We start from the raw sequence: 25,508 nt of genomic DNA on the forward strand, positions 1-25,508 counted from the left end.
GTGGGCCATATAAAATTACTTGTCGGGCCACATCTGGCCCCCGGGCCTTGAGTTTGATACATGTGCTCTATATGAATGTTGATTGCTGTGGTTGCACTTTTGTATGTTATTTTACCTTAATTGTATACTGTGGACCTCCTGCATGTACGCAATAAAGATTGAATCGTATTGGAGCATAGTAAACCTTGAATGCGTCACGATCTCAGCAGGCATTATTGATGCAGCACACTCTCCTTCAGTCCTGACTGCACGATCAGGCCAGTTGACATTTTCAAATCAGCTTGTTGCTCTGTCACGCATGCGCAGTAGACGGGTGTGTGTTGGGCAAAGAACAGGAAGCGAACATTAGAAGCGTGCCCTCCTCCCCTCCTCACTGCTCCCTTTTCCTCCGTGGATGACTCAGACACATCGGTCTACAGAGCCACCGTCTGCAGAGACTTTATACTGTTCGAGACTTCGTGGATGTGAGACTGGGAGATTGAGTGCTAGAAAAGGGCGTGTTTGAATCTGAACTGCTGTAGAGACAAACCACCACCACCACCTCCTCCTCCCTTCACCACCTCCTCCTCCTCCTCCTCACTGGATGCTAGCTCGGTAGCTTTTACATGTTGCTGCGCCCCTAGGTAAAGTTGCGTTGTAGTCGGAGTCCTTTTTTAATTTCTTTCTCCAGAGGTCAGGGCAGAAGAAAATGGGGTGCACGCTGAGCACGGACGACAAGGCGGCTCAGGAGCGGAGTAAGATGATCGACAGGAATCTGCGGGACGACGGAGAGAAGGCGGCCCGGGAGGTCAAGCTGCTCCTGCTCGGTGAGACAAACGCTGAGGCTCGGGGTTTTCCTCCTGCCCATCAGCTGCTGCCACTTATATACATACATATATATATTGTACATATCGAGTGAAGTGCGCTATCCTTTAGCAAACATGTGTTGCTTATATACATACATATATATATTGTACATATCGAGTGAAGTGCGCTATCCTTTAGCAAACATGTGTTGTTTAACGAGTCGGCGGAACATGCGGCAGAGTTTTAGACTCATTCTCGGGTTTTTTTTTTTTAATGAATGACACGGTGGAGGCGCAGGCAGTGAAAAAGTTGTAGCCTCTGGAGCTCCCGTCGTTTATTTTCCCCTCAGTTAATTAAAGCCAGCTCAAACAATTAACTAGTCATGAGTTTACTGGCAGATTAGTTTTAATCCCGCATTGAACCAGTCGCTAAATCCGTGAGCTAATTTAGCTAAGCAGTTAGCTGCTTAGCTAGGTTAGCGCCCTGACGCTAGCTGAGATTAGTTAGCTCGAAGAAAAGTGTAAACTTGCGTAATATGCTATTTAGTCCCCGAACAAGTGCGATATGATCACACGGCTGTCATTAATGTGACACACGTGTTTTATTCTAATGTTTTACATGGATGTTTTTGGTCGTCTTGGTTTTTCTGCAGCGGTGCATCATTTTAAATATCTGAGGCCAAATCAGTGTGAAACCCTTCCCTGAATGAATTGAACGTAGCTAGCGTCAAACGCCCAATCTGCTACAGAAATGACTTTGAGAATATAATCCAGTGTTCTTGTGTGATTTGGGGACTCAATGCTGCTCAGCTACACTCGGCTTCAGTAAACGCCCAACCTGGAGTCAAATGTTGGGGAAATGGACTCCTGTTCTACACAGTGTATTTAATGATTAGCTTTATGTTTAATGGTGATTTGATAGTCTGTGGTAACCAAAGCCTCAATGACTACTTGATTTATTCAGAAGGAAATTGTTGTGCCAACATTTGTTCCAACCACTATTTAAAACAGTGTCATATGAACATGAGATTAAAGATTAAGACTGTAATATACATCTAAAAAAGAAAGAAAGAAAAAAAAAATCTGTGTAACTATTAAGAAAATAATTTATAAATAAATAAAATAAGCAAATAAAATGCACGAGTAGTATAATTTCAAAGTAATATTGCACACATTAAATGTATTATAAGCTGACGGAGTAAGAGTAGAAATAGCATTGCACTTGACAATGTGAACAATATTGCACACGATCCTGAAAGTGAGGCAATGAAAAGGGTGAGAGGAGAAACCCTGTGCTCATTTGAATATGGTGGTCAACCAGGCAGAGAGGTCCACTCTCATTTCCAGCAGCAAGAACAGGGAAATGTGCAGGAAACGCTGAAGAGGAACTGTTTACCACAGCCTTTACCTTTTAAGACCGTGAAAAGAAAGCAATCGGGCTATGATTCATTTTATTGTTGATATTGATTATCTTGTTCACATCCCTGCCTCACTTATTTATCACCTCCACTGAGGACGATATGTTTTTGGCCTCGTTTGTAAGCCGCATAACAATGATCTGTATAGGGATACTTAAACGATTGTATTGTCACCGAGGGAAACTGAGCAACAATGGAGGTGGTTTGCACTCTCTGGGTGCTTTTTCCTAATGTGTTGTATTATTTTAACAGAAGCTGCCACACCTCCCCTCTGTTCTTTCTATTACTGGTAGCTGATAACCACTGCCTGGGTGTTTCAGTCAGGAAAAGTCAGCTGAATGGGTTGCTATGCAACCCTTGTAGCCTGGCTGACACCAATAGGCATCTGTGACAACTATGCACACACAACAGACAGTGAGTGCATGCTAACTGGACAGGACATCTGCCTGGACCATGTAGTCAAGAAAAAGGGTTAAGGAGAATTAAAGAGTTTTGTATTCTGTTTTACTATATTTATTATCGAGCAGGTCTGTAATTGTAGCATTTATTTTCAGACACGCGATTTCTCCAGTCATAGACGCTGTGCACTGCCCAGCTGCAGCAGTCAGCTTGCATAATGTGTGTGTGTACGTCATTCGATATGGGCCTGATTTGAATTTCATGGTGTTTTTTTTTTCTTCCTCACACCATGCCCACAAGCACCTGCATGAGACAAAAGGCTTTGCTTAGTGGATTTATCACCTGATGGTGATATGACCATAATTCTATGTATGTGTTTTCTGGGTGAGGTGGTGAAGGCGACATCACCCTGCATGTTGAGTGCAGTTTGCTGCTCTCAGGCCTCCCACTGGGGGTGTTTGCACTAATGCAGTAATCTGCACACGACATGCTCCTTGAGACAAGGGTTTTGAGTAGGAGGGCTGCCTCAGATGTAGGATGCGCATGCAAGTCCTCAAAATGGATGTTTATTTTTGTTTTCATTTTTATGATTGTGTAGCAGGGAGATGAGTGAATGAGGTCTTGACGGTGTTTATTGTTTGCTGTGGAGATATCTGCTCATACGGCCTCAGAGGAATGTACGTGTGGCTGGTTCAGCCAGTGTAGCTCCATCAAACATCACAGGTCATTGACAAACTTGGACCATTCTACTTTACAGCCATCCACTTTGAGCAGCTCAGGGATGCACGTGACGCGTGTATGTTTGGGATTTAATTGATGTTTGTTGTGATGTTTGCAGTAATATTAACTCGGTGTCTGCACAGTGTGTGGCTGTTTACCATGTGGGACAGTGAACTGATGAACACTTTTCCTCACCAGGGAACCATGGGTCCCTGCAGAGGTCGGCTAATTAAAATGCTGTGTGCTCAGCTGCAAACAGTCCTGTATCTCATAGGGAGCTGCAGGATAACTGTATGGGTGACCGTACGTACACCAAGCACTTCTATAGCTAATTTCTATGAATGTCAGATCATCACCTTTTGTATGTTTATTTTATTGAGTAGTTTGGAAAGTCAAGTATTGGACTGGTAAATGTTTAGGTGTTTCCTGCCTCCTAATGTGTAGCTGATGGATGGATGGCTGAAATGCTTCTGTTGTAAATAGATGGTGCATACATCTGTTGTTCTATATAATGATGTGAATCTGCAGCTGTGACCCCAGGAGGGCTGAAACGATTACTTGATTAGCCAATTGCTAAATTAATCGTCAACTATTTTGATAATTGGTTAATTGCTGGAAGTTTTTTTTAAAGTGTTAAGAAATAATTTATTTTACATTTTAAAGGTGAATATTTTCTGGTGTCTTTGCTCCATGTAACAAAGAAATCTGTGAAACGGAATCTGTTTGTGTGCAAAACAAGACATTTGAGAACATCTTCATTTCCAGGTTTGAGAAACACTGACATTTTCTGACATTTAATGGACCAAATTATAACTAGATTTATCAAGAAAATAATCAACAGATTATGAAAACAATTGTTATTAACGGCCTTAGACTCCAGCCAGTCATTTGGATGTTAAAGCGTTGTGTAATCTTATTGACAGGAGGATTCTGTTGATTAATCCACTTGCACTGTGACCTCTCCAGACAGACTGGCTTTAAGACACTTCCTCACTGCAAGGTTTGCTTTTAGAATACTGATTGTATAGGAAGTGAATCTACAATTCTACTAAAGCAGAACCATTTTGAGAATATATCAAATGCTGATTTTCTGTCGGCCGTCTTGACTGTGATTTAATTTCCAGCATCGTTTTTTGTTTAGTCACCTTCAGCGTGTAATGGATTCAAAACATGACGGAGCGTTAATACCTGACACTAGTGTGCAGGATTTAGTGGCATCTAGGGGTGACGTTGCATATAATTAGCAGAGGAGGAGAGGATTAATTTTGTGATGGTAAATGAATGAAAACATAATTTCAAATATTTAATTAAATGTCGCTTAATATCCCCCTAAATCCTACACAATGGACCTTTTAACGACTATATTCTAATGTAAGGTTTGAGAATGGTTTCCATCATTTTGTATAAAATAGTGCTGTCAATTTCCATGACGACTGACCGGATAAAGACGCGCTTGATGTCATGTTTACGTGACTCCCGATTGTTAAAATGAGTCTGTAAAATAACGCTAAACTTTAAAAACGGAGGCACACGTACGCAGTACACAGGTAAGTTGGTTATTTGTAGCGCTGCTCTTTTCCTTTAATAAACAGACCGTTCCAGTTCGACTGTAGGTGTGCTAACGGTGCTAAAAGGAGCTAAAGGAGCTAACTGATAAACGGTGCCTTGACTCCAGTGTCGCGGCACGTAAACATGACGTCATGCGCGTCCATTTCCGGTCAGTCGTCATGGAAACGTGTCTTGCGTTAACCTTTTGCACAGCACTAGTATAACATTTGATTACAGTTAATTGTTCAGCCCAACATTTTATTGGTATTTTAAAAAACAAACAAACATTTCAATTGTTTTGTCTTTCTTTGTCTCAGGTGCTGGGGAGTCTGGGAAAAGTACGATTGTGAAACAGATGAAGTAAGTGTGGATTAATGACCTCATTTCACAACACTGAGCACTTTTCAGAGTTATGTACAGTCCCACTCACCTGATGGTCTTGATTGTGTGATTATAAAGCATCATTCACACTAAAATTAGCAGGCATAGTTTAAATTTTCTGTGTGAAATGTCACAAATGCGACTGAAAGAAAATGAATTTGGGGCAGATAAAACTCCACCACAGTGATGTAATAATATTATATTTATCTCAACTATTAATACCACAGAAATGCAACCACACCTTCAAATTTAAATTCCTTCTTATGCACCAAAGGAGTTGCACTCTAATTTTGTTCCAATGCAATGACAATCAAGGCTATTCTTCTTATTCTTGTTCTCAGTGGTTATGTTGTGATTCCATTTTTCTATCTTTTACTTCAGTGTCTCTTTCATTTGACCGTTCGATTGATCCGATAGATGAAATAAAAAATATTGAGTGCTGTCCCAGGTTTTAAAAAGTAAAGGATCGCCACAATTCGTTTATGGCTAACAGCTGGAAAATGAATGACGCAGGAGTTTGCGTCGTTGCCAGAAATCAGGTTCCACTAATGCCAATTGGAGCAGAAGCCAATAAAAGCCATGTGCAGAGTCATTTTGACAGAGAGTGAATGCTGATTAAACACATTCCCTCTGGTCAAAAACCTTTTTCAACTCTGGTTATTTGACCAGTGGGAAGTAATGGACTGTTTTTTTAATGATGTTGTTGCACTTCAATTTAATTTGATGTGATTTGAGATTATATCATGATATAATCATGTGGTTTTTTTTAACATATGCACAGTATTCTGTAATGTGATGCTAATGTTGTGTGCTTGTGCTCCAGGATCATCCATGAAGCAGGTTACTCAGAGGAGGAGTGTAAGCAGTACAAGGCTGTGGTCTATAGCAACACCATCCAGTCCATTATTGCCATCATCAGAGCTATGGGACGCCTCAAGATCGACTTCGCTGATCCAGCCAGAGCTGTGAGTGAAGTGCAAACAAAGCTGGAATTTACTCTGCTCTCGGCGTAAACGAATCTGATATGAGAACAGTCCATAGGTCTCACAGGAAGTGGTGTTTGTTTGTTTGTACAGACTCAAAATAGCCGTCTGTCACCAAAGTTAATGAGACTTGTGTTTAGCATAAATGTATTTTTATTCCTTCTCTGTAAAGAGACAAACAAGGCTTTTCTTAGAATAACAAACAGCTTAGTCATTGCTCAGCGTGACTGTCCTGGCTCTGTCATCGTGACCAATTTTACACCCAGGGCGTTTTTTGATTTTCTGCCCTCACAAATATCGGTTTTGGCCACTGATCTGCTGAAGACAATGTGCCTCTTTGAAATCTAATTTTGATGAAAGATAACTACATCAGACACACTTTAACTTTGCTGAATAAAGTTGTTATATAGTTGTTTCAGTGAGTGTCAGAAATACTTTGACATGATTGCCAATAGTTATGTCTATTTTTTGACGACACACCAACTGCAATGTGATTTTTGCTGGGATACAGTGAATGTTATTGTTAACAATGAATTACAAACATTCTGCATTACAAAAAAAGCAAAATAAAGGCAGATCCTTTCCTTGTCGATGAGTACGGGTGGAAATGTTGTGGGTTTAGACTGAAACGGCTTGGTCTCATCAGGACGATGCGCGGCAGCTGTTTGTCCTGGCGGGTTCAGCTGAGGAAGGCTTCATGACAGGCGAGCTGGCCGGGGTCATCCAGAGGCTGTGGAAAGATGGAGGAGTTCAGGCCTGTTTCAGCCGCTCCCGAGAATACCAGCTCAACGACTCTGCAGCATAGTGAGTGAGACGCAATTATTTACACTGGGTTAGAGCTGTGCATCTTCACTGCCATCACAATTCCATGTGATTACGATTATGATGTCAATAATTCAATTTGATATTCCCTAATTCACACGGCTACGTTTTCATCAATACAATACAAACCAAACTAATGCGACTGCGGTTGACCTGCAGCTTCTATCTGCTTGTGTGTGGGCGTGTGTTAGTGTGAGATTGTGACAGTGTGATAACCTTTAGCCAAAATATCACAGCTGTTGCAGTAGTAGTTTGTTTTTTACATACGCCCAATATAGTTTAAATGCAAAAAATAATATTAAAAGTTGCCATTCAGATGTTGTTGACGCTCGCATACACAAAGAGAGACCGAGAAAAGAAAGGGAGAGACGGCGCCAACTGTTTACACACACACAGGGAGAGTAAGTGTTGACTTAACAAACAAACAATCACATTAACTAATATTAGCAAGTTGATTAGCAATCTGCATGCTATAAAGCTTCACTATTGCTAAACATGTTAACTCTCATGATGGCTTTACCTGGACAACAGTTCTCATTTCTAGGTAAAAGCATTTGGGTTTCCTTAATCCATTCCTTTTGTAACGGTGCTTTTATTGTAGATTGTGTGCAGGACTGATGGATGCATGGCAACCTGTAGAATCCTGGCATTGAGTTGAGCACACTAGCATAATTCAAATGATAGCATTTATGTCACTTTTCAAAGACAAATGTTATGTAAAACAAAGCAGCAGCTCCACAGCTGACACACTTCCTGTGCGAGGTGCAGCAAACCAACAACGCTGCCTTCAAACCTGCCCATGCATCCGCTGTGGCCCTGGCCTCAGGCTGCAGCTATTTTTTGTGCGTGTGTGTTGTTTATCGCTATCTTTGTGCGTCTGTTTGTTTTTCCTTTACAAAGCTACCTGAATGATCTGGACAGGATATCCCATGGTTCTTATGTGCCCACTCAACAGGATGTGTTGAGGACCAGAGTCAAAACCACTGGTATTGTAGAAACACACTTCACTTTCAAGGATCTGCACTTCAAGTGAGTACAATTAGCCCAGGTGATTCGTTCTCTGATCCAAATAAGATCCAGTCTTGATGTCACTGTTGGCTGCATGTGGACCATGAACACAAAGCCTGAATGAATCACGTGCAGTAAAATATTGTTTCAGACTCGGTGGAATCTGTGAAATACTTCTTTAAACCCATTGTTAGTGACTGTTGTTTTTTTCGATAGCATCTCTTTTGTCTTTTTATTTAACACTATTCTTGTTTGTTCCCATTTGCTTTCGTGTGACATGTTCTTCTTTATTTTCATATTTGGACTTCTGAATTTTGTGACTTGCCTTGTGTCTTCCTGAGTATCATATCGACTTGGTCTGTCAAAGCACTTTGTGAATTTGTTTCTAAAAGTGTTTGATAAACACAATGATTATTTGTACCATGAGAGCTTTGACAAAATAAGTTAAGATAATAGGGTAAAGCTATTGTGATAATGTCCTCCATCTTTGTCAGGATCCTCCTGAGGATGAACCGTGGATAAAGAAAATTCTGGAATGTGTCAATAACTGGGTTTAGATTCATGTTCACAGGTTTTTTTTGTGCCGCTGTTATTCAACCATGTGTTTTTGTGATCCCGCTGCAGAATGTTTGATGTGGGCGGTCAGAGGTCAGAGAGGAAGAAGTGGATCCATTGTTTCGAGGGAGTCACAGCCATCATCTTCTGCGTGGCTCTGAGTGATTATGACTTGGTGCTGGCTGAGGATGAGGAGATGGTAAGAACTGCCAAACACTTACACAGATTCACCATCCGCTCTTCTCCATCATTGACTTTATCGTCTCTCCTTCAGAACCGTATGCATGAGAGCATGAAGCTGTTCGACTCCATCTGTAACAACAAGTGGTTCACAGACACCTCCATTATCCTCTTCCTTAACAAGAAAGACCTGTTTGAAGAGAAGATCAAGAAGAGTCCACTCACAATCTGCTACCCAGAATATGCAGGTGAGAGAAATGTATACAGAGACTTGTGTGTGTTAAATACGCAAATACTGTGCTTAATAATTGTTGATACACAAGAATCATCAGCTGCCCACTGCTCATTAACTCTAAGAAACGACTCCAGTTCTACATACTGAACTTGAGCTCTTGTGAGGTATTGTAAATGTTTTAGTGGTTTTAAATCCCCGGTGGGTGTGGCCACGGATGCCTCAGCAGTGAGGCAAAAAACATCCAGTCTGAGTGATCCAGTCTGGATATTTATTTCTACATATAACATTCATGCTCTCATTATAATTGAAATAGTGTTTTGAAACAAAGTCATGAGGATTTTATACATCTCACAAAGTGTTTGTGTGCCTCTTGTGGCCACTCAAAGGTGTGTCAGTGTGTGCAGCTGACACAAAGATGTGTTCTCTTTCTGTGCTCTGCTCTCTGCTCCTGAGCTGTGTGGGCTGTAAACACACTCTGTCTTTGTCAGGTTCAACAAATATGACTGGCGCTCACATTTAGGCCTGTGGTCACCTGATCTCCCGAGGAACTCAATGAGCCACAGTGCAGTGAGCGGAAGCAAAATCAACCCACAAGTTTGATTTAAATATGTGTGATGTATCTAAAAATGAGGGGGAAACTAGTAAAACAGTGATCAGTGATTTTGATTTGCTGCTGCAGCTCTCTCTGTTACGTGCAAACACACAAGGGAACCAATTGAGACAACAATTCCCATATTCCCACACTGCTGCTCCTGTCGTCATCAAACTAGGGCTTTTTTGTTTTGATTAAGAGACGCTGAGCTGCAGAAATGAGCCCATCAAATAATTTGTTCACACTCCTTTCACCAAGTGGTTGTTGAGCAGGCATATACAAATCATTTTAATACCAAAGTTTGTGTGAGCACTTTGGACAAATGAGGTCGGATCAAACAGGAGATTTGGGGCCAATTCCTATCTTAACCCTCAAGCTCAACCCTTAATCTTAACTGTCCCTCAAAACCAAGTGTTGAGGGTTATTTTGTCACTTAGAAATGGGACACCCCTTAAATGCAGATACGTCTTCAGACTGTAGGGGGCAGAATAACGTCAAAGCTGCGTCCAGTCTGTCAACTCCAAAAAAGAAGAAGAAGAACACATTTATGTCAGGATTATTTATTACGATCCGTTTGTCAGTCAAGTTATTAGGTTGTCAGTTAGTTATAAGATGATACTCATACAAATACCACAACCACGGACATATTCAGCTGACAGTTACCACACACCACGACTTATTGAAAAGTAAACCTTAGCAAACGATCGCTTGTCCGCACCGGCCGGCTATTGACTAAAGATCGTAAAATAAAAATAAATGTTACGCAACAATGACGTCAGTAATCCATAATATGGGCCTAAACTAAGATAATACAATGGTTTTCATCATTTTTATATCTCTATTAACAAAGAAAATACTTCATTTGTAGCGCATTCGCTTCGCTGCTTTCGTGAAAACAAGCAATGCATTCTGGGTAGCCCTTGCTCCCAAAGGTGGTCTTGGAAAATCTCAATATTGAGGGCGATACAGCCCTTAAACTTGCCCCTCAACTTAATTTTTCTGAGAATCAGGACAGCACTTGCACTAGAGCAGGGGTTCTCAAAGTTTTGATACCCGAGGGCCAATTTAGGAACCCAACGTTGGACTCAGGGCCGCCAAAGGAACAGAAAAAGGAAAAAAAAAAACAGATATAAATCCCATTTGTAATCATTTTAATGACCCGATTGCATTTATAGTTAACACTTATTGGTCTGTATCAAGTAATGTCCCATAAACATTTAACAAGCTTAGTAGCTCCTGGATTAAAACTGTCAACTGTAATTCATTGCGGGCCGCCAGAAATGTTTCTGCGGGCCACCATTGGCCCCCGTGCAGCACTTTGAGAACCAATGCACTAGAGGGAGCGCACTGGTTCGCATTTTTGGGATTGAGGGTTAAGATTGAGGGTTAAGCAAGGAATTGGAATTCACCCTTACACTGACAATAGCATGTCAGGTTTGTTTGTGATGCGATTACACACTCCTGCATTATCTTAACGTGTGCAGTGATCAGCTGAACCTCTAAAAGATGACATGACAGCTGTATCCAACACTGAGACGTGGTCTCAGCGCTCTCTTTAGAACTGAAGTTTATGAAGACGCATTCAAATGTGTAAATAAAAGAAGGTTACAGTGTTTGTATTGACAGGTTCACTCCTCTTTCAGGAGCAGCATTAAATAAAATGATCATTTGATCTGCAGCTGTGACGGCACATTTCCACTGACCACCACTGCATCCTCACAGATGGATATGGACTGAATATAAGCGTTCATCTAAGCTGATGTAATCATTATTGACTTTAACTCGATGACGTCCTGCTTATTTACAGATGAGTTTCTTTGTTGGAACCATATTTCGTGCATGGATTGTAAACACCGTGCTGGCTGTCTGCAGACGTCATGGTGCCGTGTGCGAGGACAAACGAGGCTTTAGTCGTGTTTACGAGACTGAAAAGTCTTTAAAGTGCAGTCGCTGCTCTCAGCCAAGTTTTTACTTAACCTAGATTAAACCTGTGACAATGACTGCTGCTGCTAACGTTTTGTGTGAAGCTGGGAAGTGTAAAAGAAATCACATTATACATGTGAACTTTTGTCGGTTAGGGTTATTATTACCAATGACCAAAACTACTTGCATTTTATAATTGGGATCCAAGCAGTGGATCATTGTATTTCTCCTCCTCCCTAAAGGATATGAATCGGTTTGTAGTTTTAGTAATACCTTTGCCCTTATTTGTTTTCAACGTTTCGTCCATGCACAGATCAGAATTGAAATGAATATATTTTGCATAATCATGTCGATCTACATTTTCTTTGTGTTCAGTAAGTCGAGGAGCAACCTTTTCAGCCTTCTGTGTTAGTCGTTAGTCATATCGGGGGATCTTGGTGTGTTTGCTGATATCCGATCATCCATTTTAAAGCTGATATCGTGTCCTGAGTTAGCTGCGTCTCCTACAGCGTGCAGCCATGACACATGGTGCATGAGCAGCTTTAATTTGCCGTCCGTCTCTTCAGGGTCCAACACGTACGAGGAGGCAGCGGCATACATTCAGTGCCAGTTCGAGGACCTGAACAAGAGAAAGGACACAAAGGAGATCTACACTCACTTCACCTGTGCCACCGACACCAAGAACGTGCAGTTTGTGTTTGACGCCGTCACCGACGTCATCATCAAGAACAACCTGAAGGACTGCGGCCTCTTCTAAAGGTAAAGTCTAAAGACGATGGAGGACAAACCGGTGGGTTTGAAATCTTCTCCCATCATCACAGTGTTTTTGTTTTTGTCCTCCTCAGGCAGACGGGTGGTCCACCTATCAAGTGACTTTGTTCAAGGGGAGTCTGACTGGAGGGATCTTTATGGACCCTGCTGGGAATGTCACTTTTAACCTCTTATTAACTTATGTTCATCTCTTAAAGTTTTGAAGACGGTGTGTAGAAAAAATGTTTTGTGTAAAATATTTGTACAACAGTCTTTGTCCGGGGATTTTTCATGGGTTTTAAAATGTGCGTGTTTTACCCTTTTATTATTCTCATCATTTTTAATTTTTATATAAAAAAAAAAAGGAGGGGGGCAGAGTTTCACATTTTCTTGTCCATAATTGAAAACTTTTTTGTCATCTTTGTTTTTAGGCCCCCGTGCCATGCATGCCTTAGTTGCAGTGTTTTATTTTTGTTGACGTAGAGACTTTAGGTTTATTTTAGCGGTTGCCATTCAACTCCTCTCAGCCCCCTCGGAGTCCATTATATCTTATTTTTTTGTGATTATTCCTTTTGTCTTTGCGTAACTTTTTCTTTCCACCTTGTATAAACCAATTAAGACCAATTCACTCTGACTTTCTCTGACATACTGTGAGAAATGTGTGTTAACCTTTTCCAGATGTGTGCGAGAGGGAGCTTTTTCCATTGAGGCCAAAAGGTGTGTGTGTGAGAGTGCGAGTGTGTGTGTGTGTTTCAGTGTGTGCACAATATAAAACAAAGGGACTTTATTCCTCTATTTGTCATCCTCTTTCAAAGTTTTTATTTTTCTAAGCAACCAAATACAAGCATTCGTCTCTATTTAATTGGCGCGCGTTGTGTGTGCGCTGCTACAAGCTGAAGCATTCCTGATTGAACCACGGAGAAAAGAAGAGAAGCTTTGAAAAGAGGATGCCAATGGCGGCCTTGTAGCAGACAGTAGGACCATGATGTAGATGTGTGTTCAGTGCATACACGCACAGACGGGTGGTTGAGCACATGTGCACTGTTATCGATTGAGCTGTAATGGTTTCAAGTTACATACATCCCCCCACCCGCCCCTTTACACCCCCCAGCCCTCTGTTTCCATTGGATGGGGACATTAGTGGACTAATATCCATGATTTTGCTAATAAAAGAGTTGTTGTGGTGAAACCACGGCAGCTTATGCAACACCTGTTCTCTCCCGTCTCGTTTGTTTTATACTGAAATCCTCTCCTCGCTCCTGATGGTGTTTAACATTAAAATTGGCTCTGATTACACACAACCAAGAGGTTGTTTTCTTTTAGGTGGTAAATAAAATAAATTGTTCAATGATTGAACCTACATTCTTTTTACTCAAGGCCCTTTAAAGTTATTGAAAATTGGTTCATTGAAAGTGCTTCAACTGTGAGCAAGAAAGAATTTGATATTTGGGGAAACGTCTCCCTTGTTTGTTATGGCGCCACCTACTGTTTCATGGCCTCCTTTGTCCTAATTGTTGTGGAGACTGTCCACGGTCTCTCTGCTATTGACGCGAGGTTCCGTGTAGAACAATGAGCGAGTAAAGTTAAATAAGAGCGAACAAATGATGACGTGATGCCAAGATCTCTCTGTCACCAAAGAAACTTTCAATGACTGATTTGGACGTCATAGGTCAGGGGTGTCAAACTCATTTTGACTGAGGGCCACATCAACATAATGGTCACTCTCAAAGGGCCAGATATAACTTTCATACAGAATATATGTAACTAAATGTAACCAAATATAATGTTAAATAAAGGTAACTACTCCGTAACACATTGCTAAATAACTTTCTGTATTTATTACTTATTCAATTTCACTCGTCGCATGATGCATATACAATGATACACTGCGATCTAGTGGCGGTGCTGTCACTTTGTGGGTAACGCAATCACCGTGCATTGTGGGGAATGTAGTTTATGGTAAACGCACGCCTTAAAGAAGCATAGACCTATTTTAACACAGATTTTTAAGACCAATTAATCACTAGCGGCCACATCTGGCCCCCGGTCCTTGAGTTTCACACGTGTCATAGGTGAACCAGCTCTTACAAGTTGTCCTCCCGTCTTAATCTGTGTCAGCACGTTGGGTCCTTGAATTTGAGGGAATTGGTCCTGGAAAGTCCTTGAATTTGATGTCAACCCAAGGTGTCTCCAGGTCCTCCAGGCAAACACATATTCAACATTAATCATTTATTGATGAACCTTATTGTGCACAACCATTTTCTACCAGTAATTAAGATTTTACCTCAACCCCAGTTTATAATGGGGGAACATTATGAATTATAAAATGTTAATATTGACCAAATAACTGTATATTTAAACATGGTTTGTGTTTGGTTCAATATCGCATGCATGCTTAAACAGTGGGGAGTTAATGGTGACGTAAAGTGTTACCTGCTAAAGTCATTTTGTGATTTCATGCCTTGTGTTCCATCACACTTAGTTTACACAAAGTTATACAGTTAAGTAATCTATAAATAAAAACAAGAAATGTGAACAAAAGCATTGAAAACACTCCTATCTTCATTACATCAAACATCACATCTAAGTTTTCAGTTGTATTTGCAGATGAAGCGTTTTCCCCTCATGTTCCAGGTTTTCACAATCTATTGAAACATTGAAATTTTACATTTAAGTAACAATGTCCTTCTCTTCTTCCAGACCGGTGTATAATCCCGTTTCAACTGGACTGACAGGATTGGCATTTGATGACATTTAATTATTATTAAATTACATGTAAATATATAAAACAATAATTCAAATTTGAATATTGAAAATAATATGCAAGTGCTCTGCAGTTCAGACACGAAATGCACAGAGCCATCGAAAAACATACATGGTTAAATACTCGATCTCATCTGGGCCGGTAAGGCGTTTGCTTTTCTTAATAAATAATACACAACATTATTCTCAGTCTCATAATGTTTTTGTTGTTGTTTTTTAATTCTCATTCTAAATGTGTGGAGTTTTAGTTCAGTCCAAATATCAGCAGATAGTTTGTACCGGCTAAACACAGATGATGATAATTTCAAAGTAATATAATATAATATAATATAATATATACATCCTGGCTCTATAGTCAGCCTCCCTTCAGCTCAGTAGAACCACATTTTATGTAAAACGTGTGCATAAACATTCTCCTGCACCTTTAAATATCCTGTGTGTGTGTGTGTGTGTGTGTGTGTGTGTGTGTGTGGCTGTTCCACCTAGTGGACTGTGTGTGTAACTGAAGACGGAGCCTGATAGCTGCAGCATCTTTAATATCATTATTATCATAGATTGTTCCCGGCAAAGATGCAGTGGCCTGTGTATGAAATCTCCACTGCTAATGGCCTCATATTAGGATTAATAATTCCTGAGGCAGAGTGAAAAAGTGATTTCCTCCCAGGCTGACCACAGTTACAGGGATTAGTTCAGAGACAGTGTTAGGATTAACTGTTATTTACAGAGTTCGGTGATGGAACGCTCTGCCAGCTCATCTCCATCAATTATCTCCATAATGTCACTCCTATGGATTAATATTATATATAGATATATGCTAATGTGTACATTAGGATGTGCCCTGGAGGATTTACTGAAGTGAATGTGTTCTTTCTGCATTTTTTAAAACATTCTCCACATTATTCCCGGCTGACTCCTGTCTCTGCAGACTGATAATGAGGCGTCAACTGCTCAACGATAAAGGCATTAGCTGAGACTATGACACTATTTTTGGGAGTCATTGTGTGATTTAAGCCCGAACCGTGTCGTCATTTAGCTCAAATCATGTCCTGAGGAGATGAAATAAGCTTGTGTTTGACAAAGGGCTGAAAGAGAAAAAGCAGGACCGAGCTAATGAAGGTGATCGAGCAAAGCACAAGTGTCTGAGTCAAAGCAAAGATCTCCCATCAGAGGAATCTCATCTTTGAAAACTGCAGTGTGTGTGTCTGTGTGTGTCTGTGTGTGTGTACTGTGTACACCACTTAAAAGAGTTAACATCTGAGGAGACTGGTAGAGACAGAATGAATAAGATGTTTAATCTGAATATATGATGTCCGTGTAAGGCCGATCCAGACGTGACTTCACTTCCCTCCATCACGCTGTGATTGACCACAGTGTTGAACGGTGATGAACCGGGATGAGGGAGCGTATATGCTGTCACACACCTGGAGCAACTGGACAGCAGGAGGCATGGTGGAGCCCTCAACTAAACTGTGTAAAGTCATTTGAAAGTGGTTAAAAAATAACACCAACTTTATGAACACACCTTTGCAAAAGGTACTCAAAATGTATTCATTTGTAAACACGTCACAGTTCAGAGTTCACTTGCTTGTTTTTATGAACAAAAACAAAAGAAAAACTCAAACTAATTTTGTGACTTCTGCACAATTATTTCTACTTTATATCACTACTAAAAATGCCATAGAAAATGAATCTTAACTTTGACTCAACAACACATAAGAAGACGCCTAAATATGTGACCTATAAACACCCCCCCCCCCCCCCCAGGATGTCCATATAAGGAGTTGTGTATTATTCCAACAGACATTTTCCATAGGTGCACCTGCGGCACAGGTCAGAGACTCTCATGTGGAGGTGGAGTTAGACAAGAGCACTGGACGGGTGGATGTTTGGCCTTATGTTAAAGGAGACATATTATGCAAAATCAGCTTTTTAATCATTTTAACACTTATATTTTGGACTCTGTAGGCCCTATGATTCACTCATATTTTTGTGGTCCTCATCAGTCTAAGTACAGGGGATAAAACACAAGATGGTGACTTCAGCGCTCACTGAGACGTCACAATGAGACATTCCTGGAATTGTTGTCTCGCGGAGCTCCGCTTTGTCCATAAAAAAGTGAGAGTGCAGGCGAGGGAAATAGTATCTAGAAGAGCGTTGGTCCATGAAGTGTTCTATTCCTGGCTCCACAGTGCAGCACAGAGTTCTACACAAACTTCCAGCCTCAGAGGATTTACATGTCTAGTGGATACATGTTATATATGACTGCAATGTGCCTGCTAGAGTCGGCAAATGATGGCTTTTCTAAATGCTAACTGCTGTTAGCTCCCAGTAGCCTCAGTGACGCTGACGTAGTTTCCTGTGTCTCATTTGCATTTAAAGAGACAGACACTCAAAACTGAGCGTTCTGAACAGGGCTGTTTTGGCAGGTGATTAAACTGCTGTGGTTCTTCATCCTCATGGTATTTTGATCAAAGTATGTCACAGACATGTTTATTAGGACACCAGGGAACTAGGTTCACTAGGAGTAACAGGGTCGTCACTGTGTCATCTTTACCACCACACTACCACAACAGTCATGTCTATTTCTGTGATAAACTAATATCTCATCTCTGTGCCTCTGGTGATGAAGTCTGTGTGGTTTGAAGTCAGTGTGAACTTCTCAACAGGTGAATTGCATCATAAGTTTCACCACATAATTAAATCCCAAAGAAAAAAAGTGAGCGTGATTTAGTAGCCTGAATTCTCTGAAGCCATTTAGTCTAATTAACTTGTTCTTCCTCTCTCTCTCAGTGTGTGTGTGTGTGTGTGTGTGTGTGTGTGTGTGTGTGTGTGTGTGTGTGTGTGTGTGTGTGTGTTGCATCAGTGTGTGTGTGTGTGTGTGTGTGTGTGTGTGTGCATATATAAAACTGATTTGAACCACTTCTCCAATCGCACACACACACACCCACAATGTTGACAAACTCATTCTGAATAGTTTCTCTCACCAAAGACGACATTTTGGCGACATTAAAGTGTTGATGTGGGGCTCATGCATGGGTGAAGTGAGGATGACACACACATGCTTTTTGAATAAAATATGAATGTAAAATAGTGTACATATTGTACTATTCTTATTCTTATATTTAATATTTCCCTGTGTTTAAATGATACTTATCCTTTGTTACATTAAGCAGTGACAGAATGACAATGGACACTGACAGTGTTTGAAATATTACTAATACAAAATATAATTATGAAAATATTTTAACATAACAGTTGCTATGCAGTGGCAAAGCCTGCCACAGTATGCCAGAGCCTGCCACAACATGCCACAGTATGCCAGAGCCTGCCACAACATGCCAGAACCTGCCACACAACGTGCCACATAATGCCAGAGCCTGCCACAACGTGCCACAGAATGCCAGAGCCTGCCACAACGTGCCACAGAATGCCAGAGCCAGCCACAACGTGCCACAGAATGCCAGTGCCTGCCACAACGTGCCACAGAATGCCAGAGCCTACCACAGAATTCCACAACGTGCCACAGAATGCCAGAGCCTGGGCATGCCAGAACCTGCCACAGAATGCCAGAGCCTGCCACAGAATGCCACAACGTGCCACAGAATGCCACAGATGCCACAACGTGCCACAGAATGCCACAGAATTCCAGTATTATTAATGACAATACAGGTGATATTCAATGAACATAAAGAGAAAAAATTGCACTTGATACAACATGGTATTCAACAGTATCTCTTTATGATATATATAGGTTGGAGGAAGTCTAGCTTTTACAAAGACACATCGTGGCAGGCTCTAGCACTCTGTGGCATTCTGTGGCACGTAGTGGCATCTGTTGCAGGCTCTGGCATTCTGTGGCAGACTTTGGCACTGCATAGCAACTGTTCCAACACTGCTAGTGTCCATTGTCACTCTGAAACTGCTTAGGGTAACAAAGGATAAGAATAATATAAACACAGGGAAATATTAAATATAAGAATAAGAATAGTACAATGTGTGCACTATCTTACATTCACATTTATGCTATGGAACAGATATTAATGTATATTTAGATAATATTAAGAGGTACAAAACATTGTACACTAAGATAAGTAAACAAGTAGTTGATTTTTTCCCTTATACTTTTATTTTGTATTCATCATGATCCATGGCGGAAGTGACTGTCGTAACAACAAACACAGGTTTTCCCAGGAAATGTGGCCCCGCCCCGAACACAGAGCGAGTGTCAGGAAATGACACGGAAAGGCCAGAAGTTTGTGACCCCCGTGACCCTCATGTGGAGGATAAAGCTGTAGAAGATGCATGGTTCTAGATTTCAGATGAATGGAAGTCAATGTGAGTCCTTAGAAGGGAGCTGTGTGTGTGTGTGTGTGTGTGTGTGTGTGTGTGTGTGTGTGTGTGTGTGTGTGTGTGTGTGTGTGTGTGTGTGTGTGTGTGTGTGTGTGTGTGTGTGTGTGTGTGTGTGTATATACATCTTTATGAAGTCCAAAAAAAAAACTACAAATCTTTGTGGGGACATTGTCTGGGCCCCCATTAAAGCCAATACCCAATGTTGAATGAGATTTCGATTAGGGTTAGGGTTAAGTTTAAGGTTAAGGTTAAGGTTAAAATAAGGCACTTAGTTATGATGGTTAAGGTAAGGGGCTAGGGAATGCATTATATCTATGATGTGTCCTCACTAAGACATAAAACAAGCTTGTGTGTGTGTGTGTGAAGGTGACCCCGCTCTCCTTTCCTCTGTCTTTGCTGAGCAATAAAAACAACTTAGTATGCATTTCTTCTTCCCCAGCAGCTAAAGCAAAGAGCACAGCATCAGTGAAGGAGGCAGTGCGTTGTATTGAAGTCCTCTCTCTGAGTGTGCACACAGCGCCTGATGTTATTGGATTTTCAATTTCTGCTTCCGACAGTCTGTTTTACGACGCTCATTATTTTATGTGTACATGTGATGATGATGATACGAAGCCATATTTCTTCATCGTCTGCACAGAAAGCATATTTACAGACAGACTGAGGAAGCCACCATTTATATAGAGAAATTGTTGAATTTGGATGAATAATATTCTGACGCACAGCTTTCAAAGAGAGGATAACAAAGATTTGCAAGTCTCTCTCTTTCTTCGAAGCTCAGCCGTGAGAGTGTTGAGGTCCACTGTGAAATCTGAAAATCCTCTGAGCTCCACCAGGCTTTTAGCTAGGATTTTTTTAGAGGGATTAGATTAGATTTTTGGGTTAGGTTTGTTTAAGGTGTTGTTTGTTAACACCTTAACCTGTACAGTATTTTAGTTGTTCCTGCATGGGGCTAGTGGGAATTAGAGATGTCATCGGAAAACAAACGGCGGCGGCGGTGAGGTGACTGCTCGGAAGGCTTGAATCTGCAAATTTTGATCACATGCAGCAAAGTAATCGGGGGAAAACGGGAGGAAAAAACAAAGGGCGTCTTTATTTATCTATTTCGCACGCTAAAAGCCTGAGGTCCACACTCAAACATTAAATCACAAATCTGATCAACACTAGGATCAACAATTCCCATATATATATGGGAATTATTGATAGTGGTGGATTCATCATCCATCCATTTATCCTCCACATGAGGGTCACAGGCTCTAAATATCCATCACTATAAAAAAATCACATTTATTAATGTATTAAAAAATTAACAATGAATGCAAATACTGAACTGTTTGCACACTTAAACATAAAATGTCATAATATTGCTATACATTGATTTTTAAAATTCCTCTTAAGTATTAATTCAAATCTATCCTACTTAAAAAAACATATTTTACATACATTCTCATACATAATAATTATGGCCCGCCTGCAGTACCGTCACGGCCCACTAGGGGTCTGCGGCCCACACTTTGGGAATAACTGCTTGTAAGCCATCCATCCATCCATCCATCATCTACCGCTTTTTCCTCCACTGAGGGTCGCGGGGGTGCTGTGCCAAGCTCAGCTGCTTCTAAACCATAACACAATAATATATTGATTTCTACTTCCCATCATATTTGCAAAAAATGTTAGTCCCACATTTCACCACATATAAAGATTTCTTCACAATTTCTCAAAATGGAAAAAAAGAAGAATTATGTTATGCAGATCAAGTACAATCCACAAAAATCATGTGTAAATAGATAAATAAGAACATACTATGGACTGTTTAAAAAAAATAATGATAATAAGTATCCAGTAAATAATATTTTAAAAGCATATATGAAAAAGGGAAAACAGTATTTTGATAAAAGGCTAATAAAGAGAAGCAAATGTCACGCTTTTACTTCCATATTTCACTTTTCCTAATAAATAATATTAACGCACTCACCAAACGACATGATTACACTGTTGTGATGCAGTGAGCTGGTGTGAGATGGCCCCAGCAGCAGCAGCAGCAGCAGCAGCAGCTCTCAGTGGAAGCTGCTCCACTTTAGCATCTTGTCAAGAGAGAATCTTAAAAGTGTCAGTGAGTTGCTTGAAGTGGCTCCAAATATAGATGCCCGAGCTTAGAGTGTTGACAGCTGGTGGCTTCTCCTTTTGTTCTCCTGTCACTATTATGCACAAATGTACATCCACTGTGATCCAGGTATACACGGAATACTAAAAAAAGGAAAACTAACACTTATGAAGCAAAAGTACCACACAATCCCAGATTATAGTAGAATGTGAAGGCAGCATGAGCTGATTTGACAGCGTGTATTAGGCCTGGAGCTGCTCACTTTGTTGCAGACATATCTCTTGACACAGCAGTTCTCACATCTACCAGCAGAGGCACACATAAAACAAAGCAGGGATGCATGCAGAAAACTGGCTGGATTAGGAGATAATATTATTATCTTCTAATCCAGCTGGATTTCTGAATTATGCCAGCTCTTTTACTCGGCTGTAGCAGTTAGTCTTGACTAATCATCTCAGAATATAAATTTGACCTAAATGCTGCAGCACGAGTCAAAGTGGATCCACTGCTGTTCATGGATTATTTACTGGTCACAAATGCACAGGGGTCTGTGTACAGTGCAGTGTTGTTCTGTAGTGGGTGGGGTGGGGGGGGGGGGCTCACATTAGTGACACACACACCAACACACACACACAGAGGCAGAGAGTGGTGGTATGAGCTCCTGACTTTTGTGTTAAATATTAAATGAAACTTTACTTCACCCACTCTGGAAAAAGCCATGTAGTCATGAAAAAGTTATGGCAACAAAGGGATTTGTCATTCTCTGTATATATTCTCTGGATTTTTGATTTGTCATTAGTGCAGTGATGTAATGTCCGCCATCTTCATGGTGTTTGACAGAGATGTGGTGAATGGTCCAGTCAGGATGAGGATGAATCCACCCTGACCGTTTATATCGCTGCACGCTGACAACACAACAACACTCGATATCTCTTACTGTGAAAATGCAGCAGTTATTATGCAAACAATAATGATGATTTTAAATCTACAATCCCTCTGTGTGAGGTTTTAATGCAGGTTGTGGTCTTTCGTTGTCTCCTCAGTTAATGTGTACAATCTAAAGGTCATAGTGGTAGTTATAGAGCATTGGTTCTCAAAGTGCGGCCCGGGGGCCAATGGCAGCCCACAGGAACCTGTCTAGCGGCCCACAATGAATTACAGTTGATAGTTTTAATCTGGGAGCTACTAAGCTTGTTAAATGTTTATTTGACATTACTGGATACAGACCAATAAGTGTAAACTGTACAACTGTAATCTGGTCATTAAAATGATTATAAATGGGATTTCTTTCTGTTTTTTCCCCCTTTGGCGGCCCTCAGTCCAATGTTGGGTTCCTAAATTGGCCCTCAGGTATCAGAACTTTGAGAACCCCTGTTATAGAGGGATACAAAGTCAAACAACAACACAGATGCAAAATGCTTACAAATGTTTGTCCTACATTTCTCCAGAATTAAAGGTGTAGTGTGTGAAAATGAGTGACTGCACACAGTAACAGAGGACTCACTCTCCCTTTCAAAAGCACATCACAGAACTATATGGTGACCTTCGCATATTGTTAGCATAGTAAGCTTCCACTTCAAAACACACACACTTAGAGTCGGCCTTGAGTCCGTCCAGTGGGGACGGTATAGAAAAGTCTGTAAAGCCAGGTCCTTGCCTAATGTACATATAAAAAGATTTTTCTATGGCTACGAAAACACAACACATTTTTATTTTAATGTGAATTACTGATACTGTGGGTTGTATATTCAATTTCTATGTCTGTCTAGAGACCTCCATCAACCCGTGGATAAGTGGAAGGGAATTGGACTTGTAACAGGAGGGTTTTGGATCAAATCCCCAGTCACGTGAAGGGCTGAGGTGCCCCTGAGCAAGGCACCCAACCCCCACTACTCCCCTAGGAACACGGATGTGCTGATGTGATTGTGCAAATAATTCTAATTCTAAACCCTGCTAAATGTTACAAACAGGACCATAATACTAACATAACACTTTTCTTCACACTGTTAGTGCGCTCATGTTGCTGCAGTGACTGAAATTCTCCATCAAGGCATTAATAAAGTCTTATCTGATATATAAATATATACGCATCATTTAAATCAGGGGTGTCAAACTCATTTTCACTGAGGGCCACATCAGCATAATGGTTACCCTCAAAGGACCAGATGTAACCTTCATAGAGAATAAAGGTTAAATAAAGGTAACTACTCTGTAAAATATTGCTAAATAACTTTCTATATTTATTACTTATTCAATTTCACTCATCGTATGATGCATATACAACGATACACTGCGATCTAGTGGCGGTGCCGTCACTTTGCGGGTAACGCAATTGCCATGCATTGTGGGAAATGTAGTTTATGGTCAACACACACCTTAAAGCAGCATAGACCTATTTTAACACAGATTTTTAAGTCCAATTAACCACTCGCGGGCCACATAAAATGATGTGGCCACATCTGGCCCCCGGGCCTTGAGTTTGACACATGTGATTTAAATCAAGTGAAACCCTAAATAACATAAACCTGTGTTGTTTTTGTTGTGTTTGGCCTCATCTACAATCATTCTTTTTGATTGAGAATAACTTTCATTATGTAGACTGCTGTATATGCCGGTTTATTGTGTTCAATACAGTGTAGTAAACTGAGGTTCCTCCCAGCCCATTAGCCCATGTGTGTGTGTGATCAGAGTGAGCCTGAGGATGCGCCCCTGGCAGCAGTGTAGTGGGAGTGAAGCCTGTGTTATTTCCCCTCCTCTCCATCCTTAAACGCCGAACCAGAACCATTCATCTCTCCCCTCCTTCAGGCTTCACATCCGGGTCATCCGCCAGTATCTGTCTCTCCTGCGTCTGTGTCTGTCTGTGTCTGACAGAGGAAGAATCGTCTCTGCCGCCGCCGCCGCCGAGCTCCACCGCAGCCCTCCGTCCGACTGCGCGGCTCGCCGAGCGGACACTGCGCCTGGCGTGGCACCGCTGATGATGGAGCCACGGGCGCCGTGAAGCCGCTGCAGCCGCTCGCACAAAAGAGGCAGACATGAGACGGTAGGACCGGAGGCTTTCGTGTGGGCTAGCCCGCGGAGATTCCACTCGCCCTAACCATGTCTAAGAGCCTCAAGAAGAAGAACCACTGGACCAACAAAGTCCACGAAGCCGTGATAACGCGTGGGAAGGACGGGGAGCTGGGCTTCGAGCTGAAAGGAGGAGCCGAGAACGGCCAGTTCCCCTACTTCGGCGAGGTGAAGCAGGGGAAGGGGCTGATCCAGAGCGGCAAACTGGCCCAGGACGAGCTGCTGCTGGAGGTCAACGACATGCCGGTGGCTGGACTCACCACCCGGGACGTGGTGGCCGTGATTAAACACTGCAAAGACCCGGTCCGCTTCAAGTGTGTCAAACAAGGTGAGACACACGAGACGAGAGGTGTGTGTGTGTGTGTGTGTGTGTGTGTGTGTGTCAGCTGTGCACGCATTATTAACGCACAAGTGTGTTTACGTGGACAAATCACAGTCACACTCAGGCCTGACTGCTGCTCACATGTAATCATGACGGGTTCACATCACCAGCGTCACCTTCCGCAATGATCATCATCATCATTAGTATTATTATTATTTTTATTATTATTATTATTATTCGCTGCTCTGTGGAGGAGGGGGCGTGTCCGTGCAGGCGTGCAGCCACAGCCTGCGGTTTTCTCTCCGCTTGTTTTGGTTGAGCAACGTTTTCAGTGAACAGGCCTGAGCTGTGGATCACATGTGTTTCTCTGTAGCTGATGCTCAGTGTGACACACACAAACACACACACACACACACACACACACACACACACACTAAAGCTTTACTGTGTGCAAAATTATTCAAAGGAAATGTCCTGCTGAGCCCACCTTTATACTGATCTACACACACTCGGGTTTTTTTTATTGATACTGGTTCTGGTGCTGGGCCCACGGTTGGTGTCGTGGTTAGCACTCTCGCCTTTGCAGCAAGACCCGGGTTCCTGGGTT

The 25,508-nt window shown here is 41.5% G+C and overlaps 2 protein-coding genes across 3 annotated transcripts in view; both read left to right on the forward strand.

The window, feature by feature from the left end:
• The first annotated feature begins 473 nt into the window (after window positions 1-473).
• Window positions 474-13,436, forward strand: LOC310930319 (guanine nucleotide-binding protein G(i) subunit alpha-1). 2 transcript variants are annotated; one of them, XM_083893254.1, is made up of 10 exons: window positions 474-594; window positions 671-806; window positions 5,188-5,230; window positions 6,075-6,216; window positions 6,881-7,038; window positions 7,957-8,085; window positions 8,689-8,818; window positions 8,894-9,047; window positions 12,116-12,308; window positions 12,395-13,436. In XM_083893254.1, exons 2-9 carry the CDS (start codon window positions 689-691, stop codon window positions 12,304-12,306), a joined length of 1,065 nt encoding a protein of 354 aa, XP_083749380.1. In that variant the 5' UTR covers window positions 474-594; window positions 671-688; the 3' UTR covers window positions 12,307-12,308; window positions 12,395-13,436. The 2 variants fall into 2 exon arrangements, with proteins under 2 accessions (XP_083749380.1, XP_083749379.1); XM_083893253.1 differs by having other exon boundaries at window positions 475-806.
• Window positions 13,437-24,609: 11,173 nt separating this feature from the next.
• Window positions 24,610-25,508, forward strand: part of magi2b (membrane associated guanylate kinase, WW and PDZ domain containing 2b) — a gene marked incomplete at both ends in the record, with an annotated part of 135,880 nt that continues 134,981 nt past the window's right edge. The window contains one exon of the mRNA XM_083894162.1: window positions 24,610-24,907. Within this exon, the coding sequence (XP_083750288.1) occupies window positions 24,610-24,907 (298 nt within the window). The remainder of the gene's footprint in view (window positions 24,908-25,508) is intronic.

This window comes from Microchirus variegatus, assembly GCF_963457635.1.
Source record: "Microchirus variegatus genome assembly, chromosome: 8".
Classification (NCBI taxonomy): Eukaryota; Metazoa; Chordata; class Actinopteri; order Pleuronectiformes; family Soleidae; genus Microchirus; species Microchirus variegatus.

Coding starts and splice junctions, on each gene's coding strand:
- LOC310930319 (XM_083893254.1), top strand. CDS start 689: ATGGGGTGCACGCTGAGCACGGACGACAAGGCGGCTCAGGAGCGGAGT. Junction 7,039..7,956: donor CTCAACGACTCTGCAGCATA/GTGAGTGAGACG, acceptor TCCTTTACAAAG/CTACCTGAATGATCTGGACA. Junction 8,086..8,688: donor TTCAAGGATCTGCACTTCAA/GTGAGTACAATT, acceptor ATCCCGCTGCAG/AATGTTTGATGTGGGCGGTC.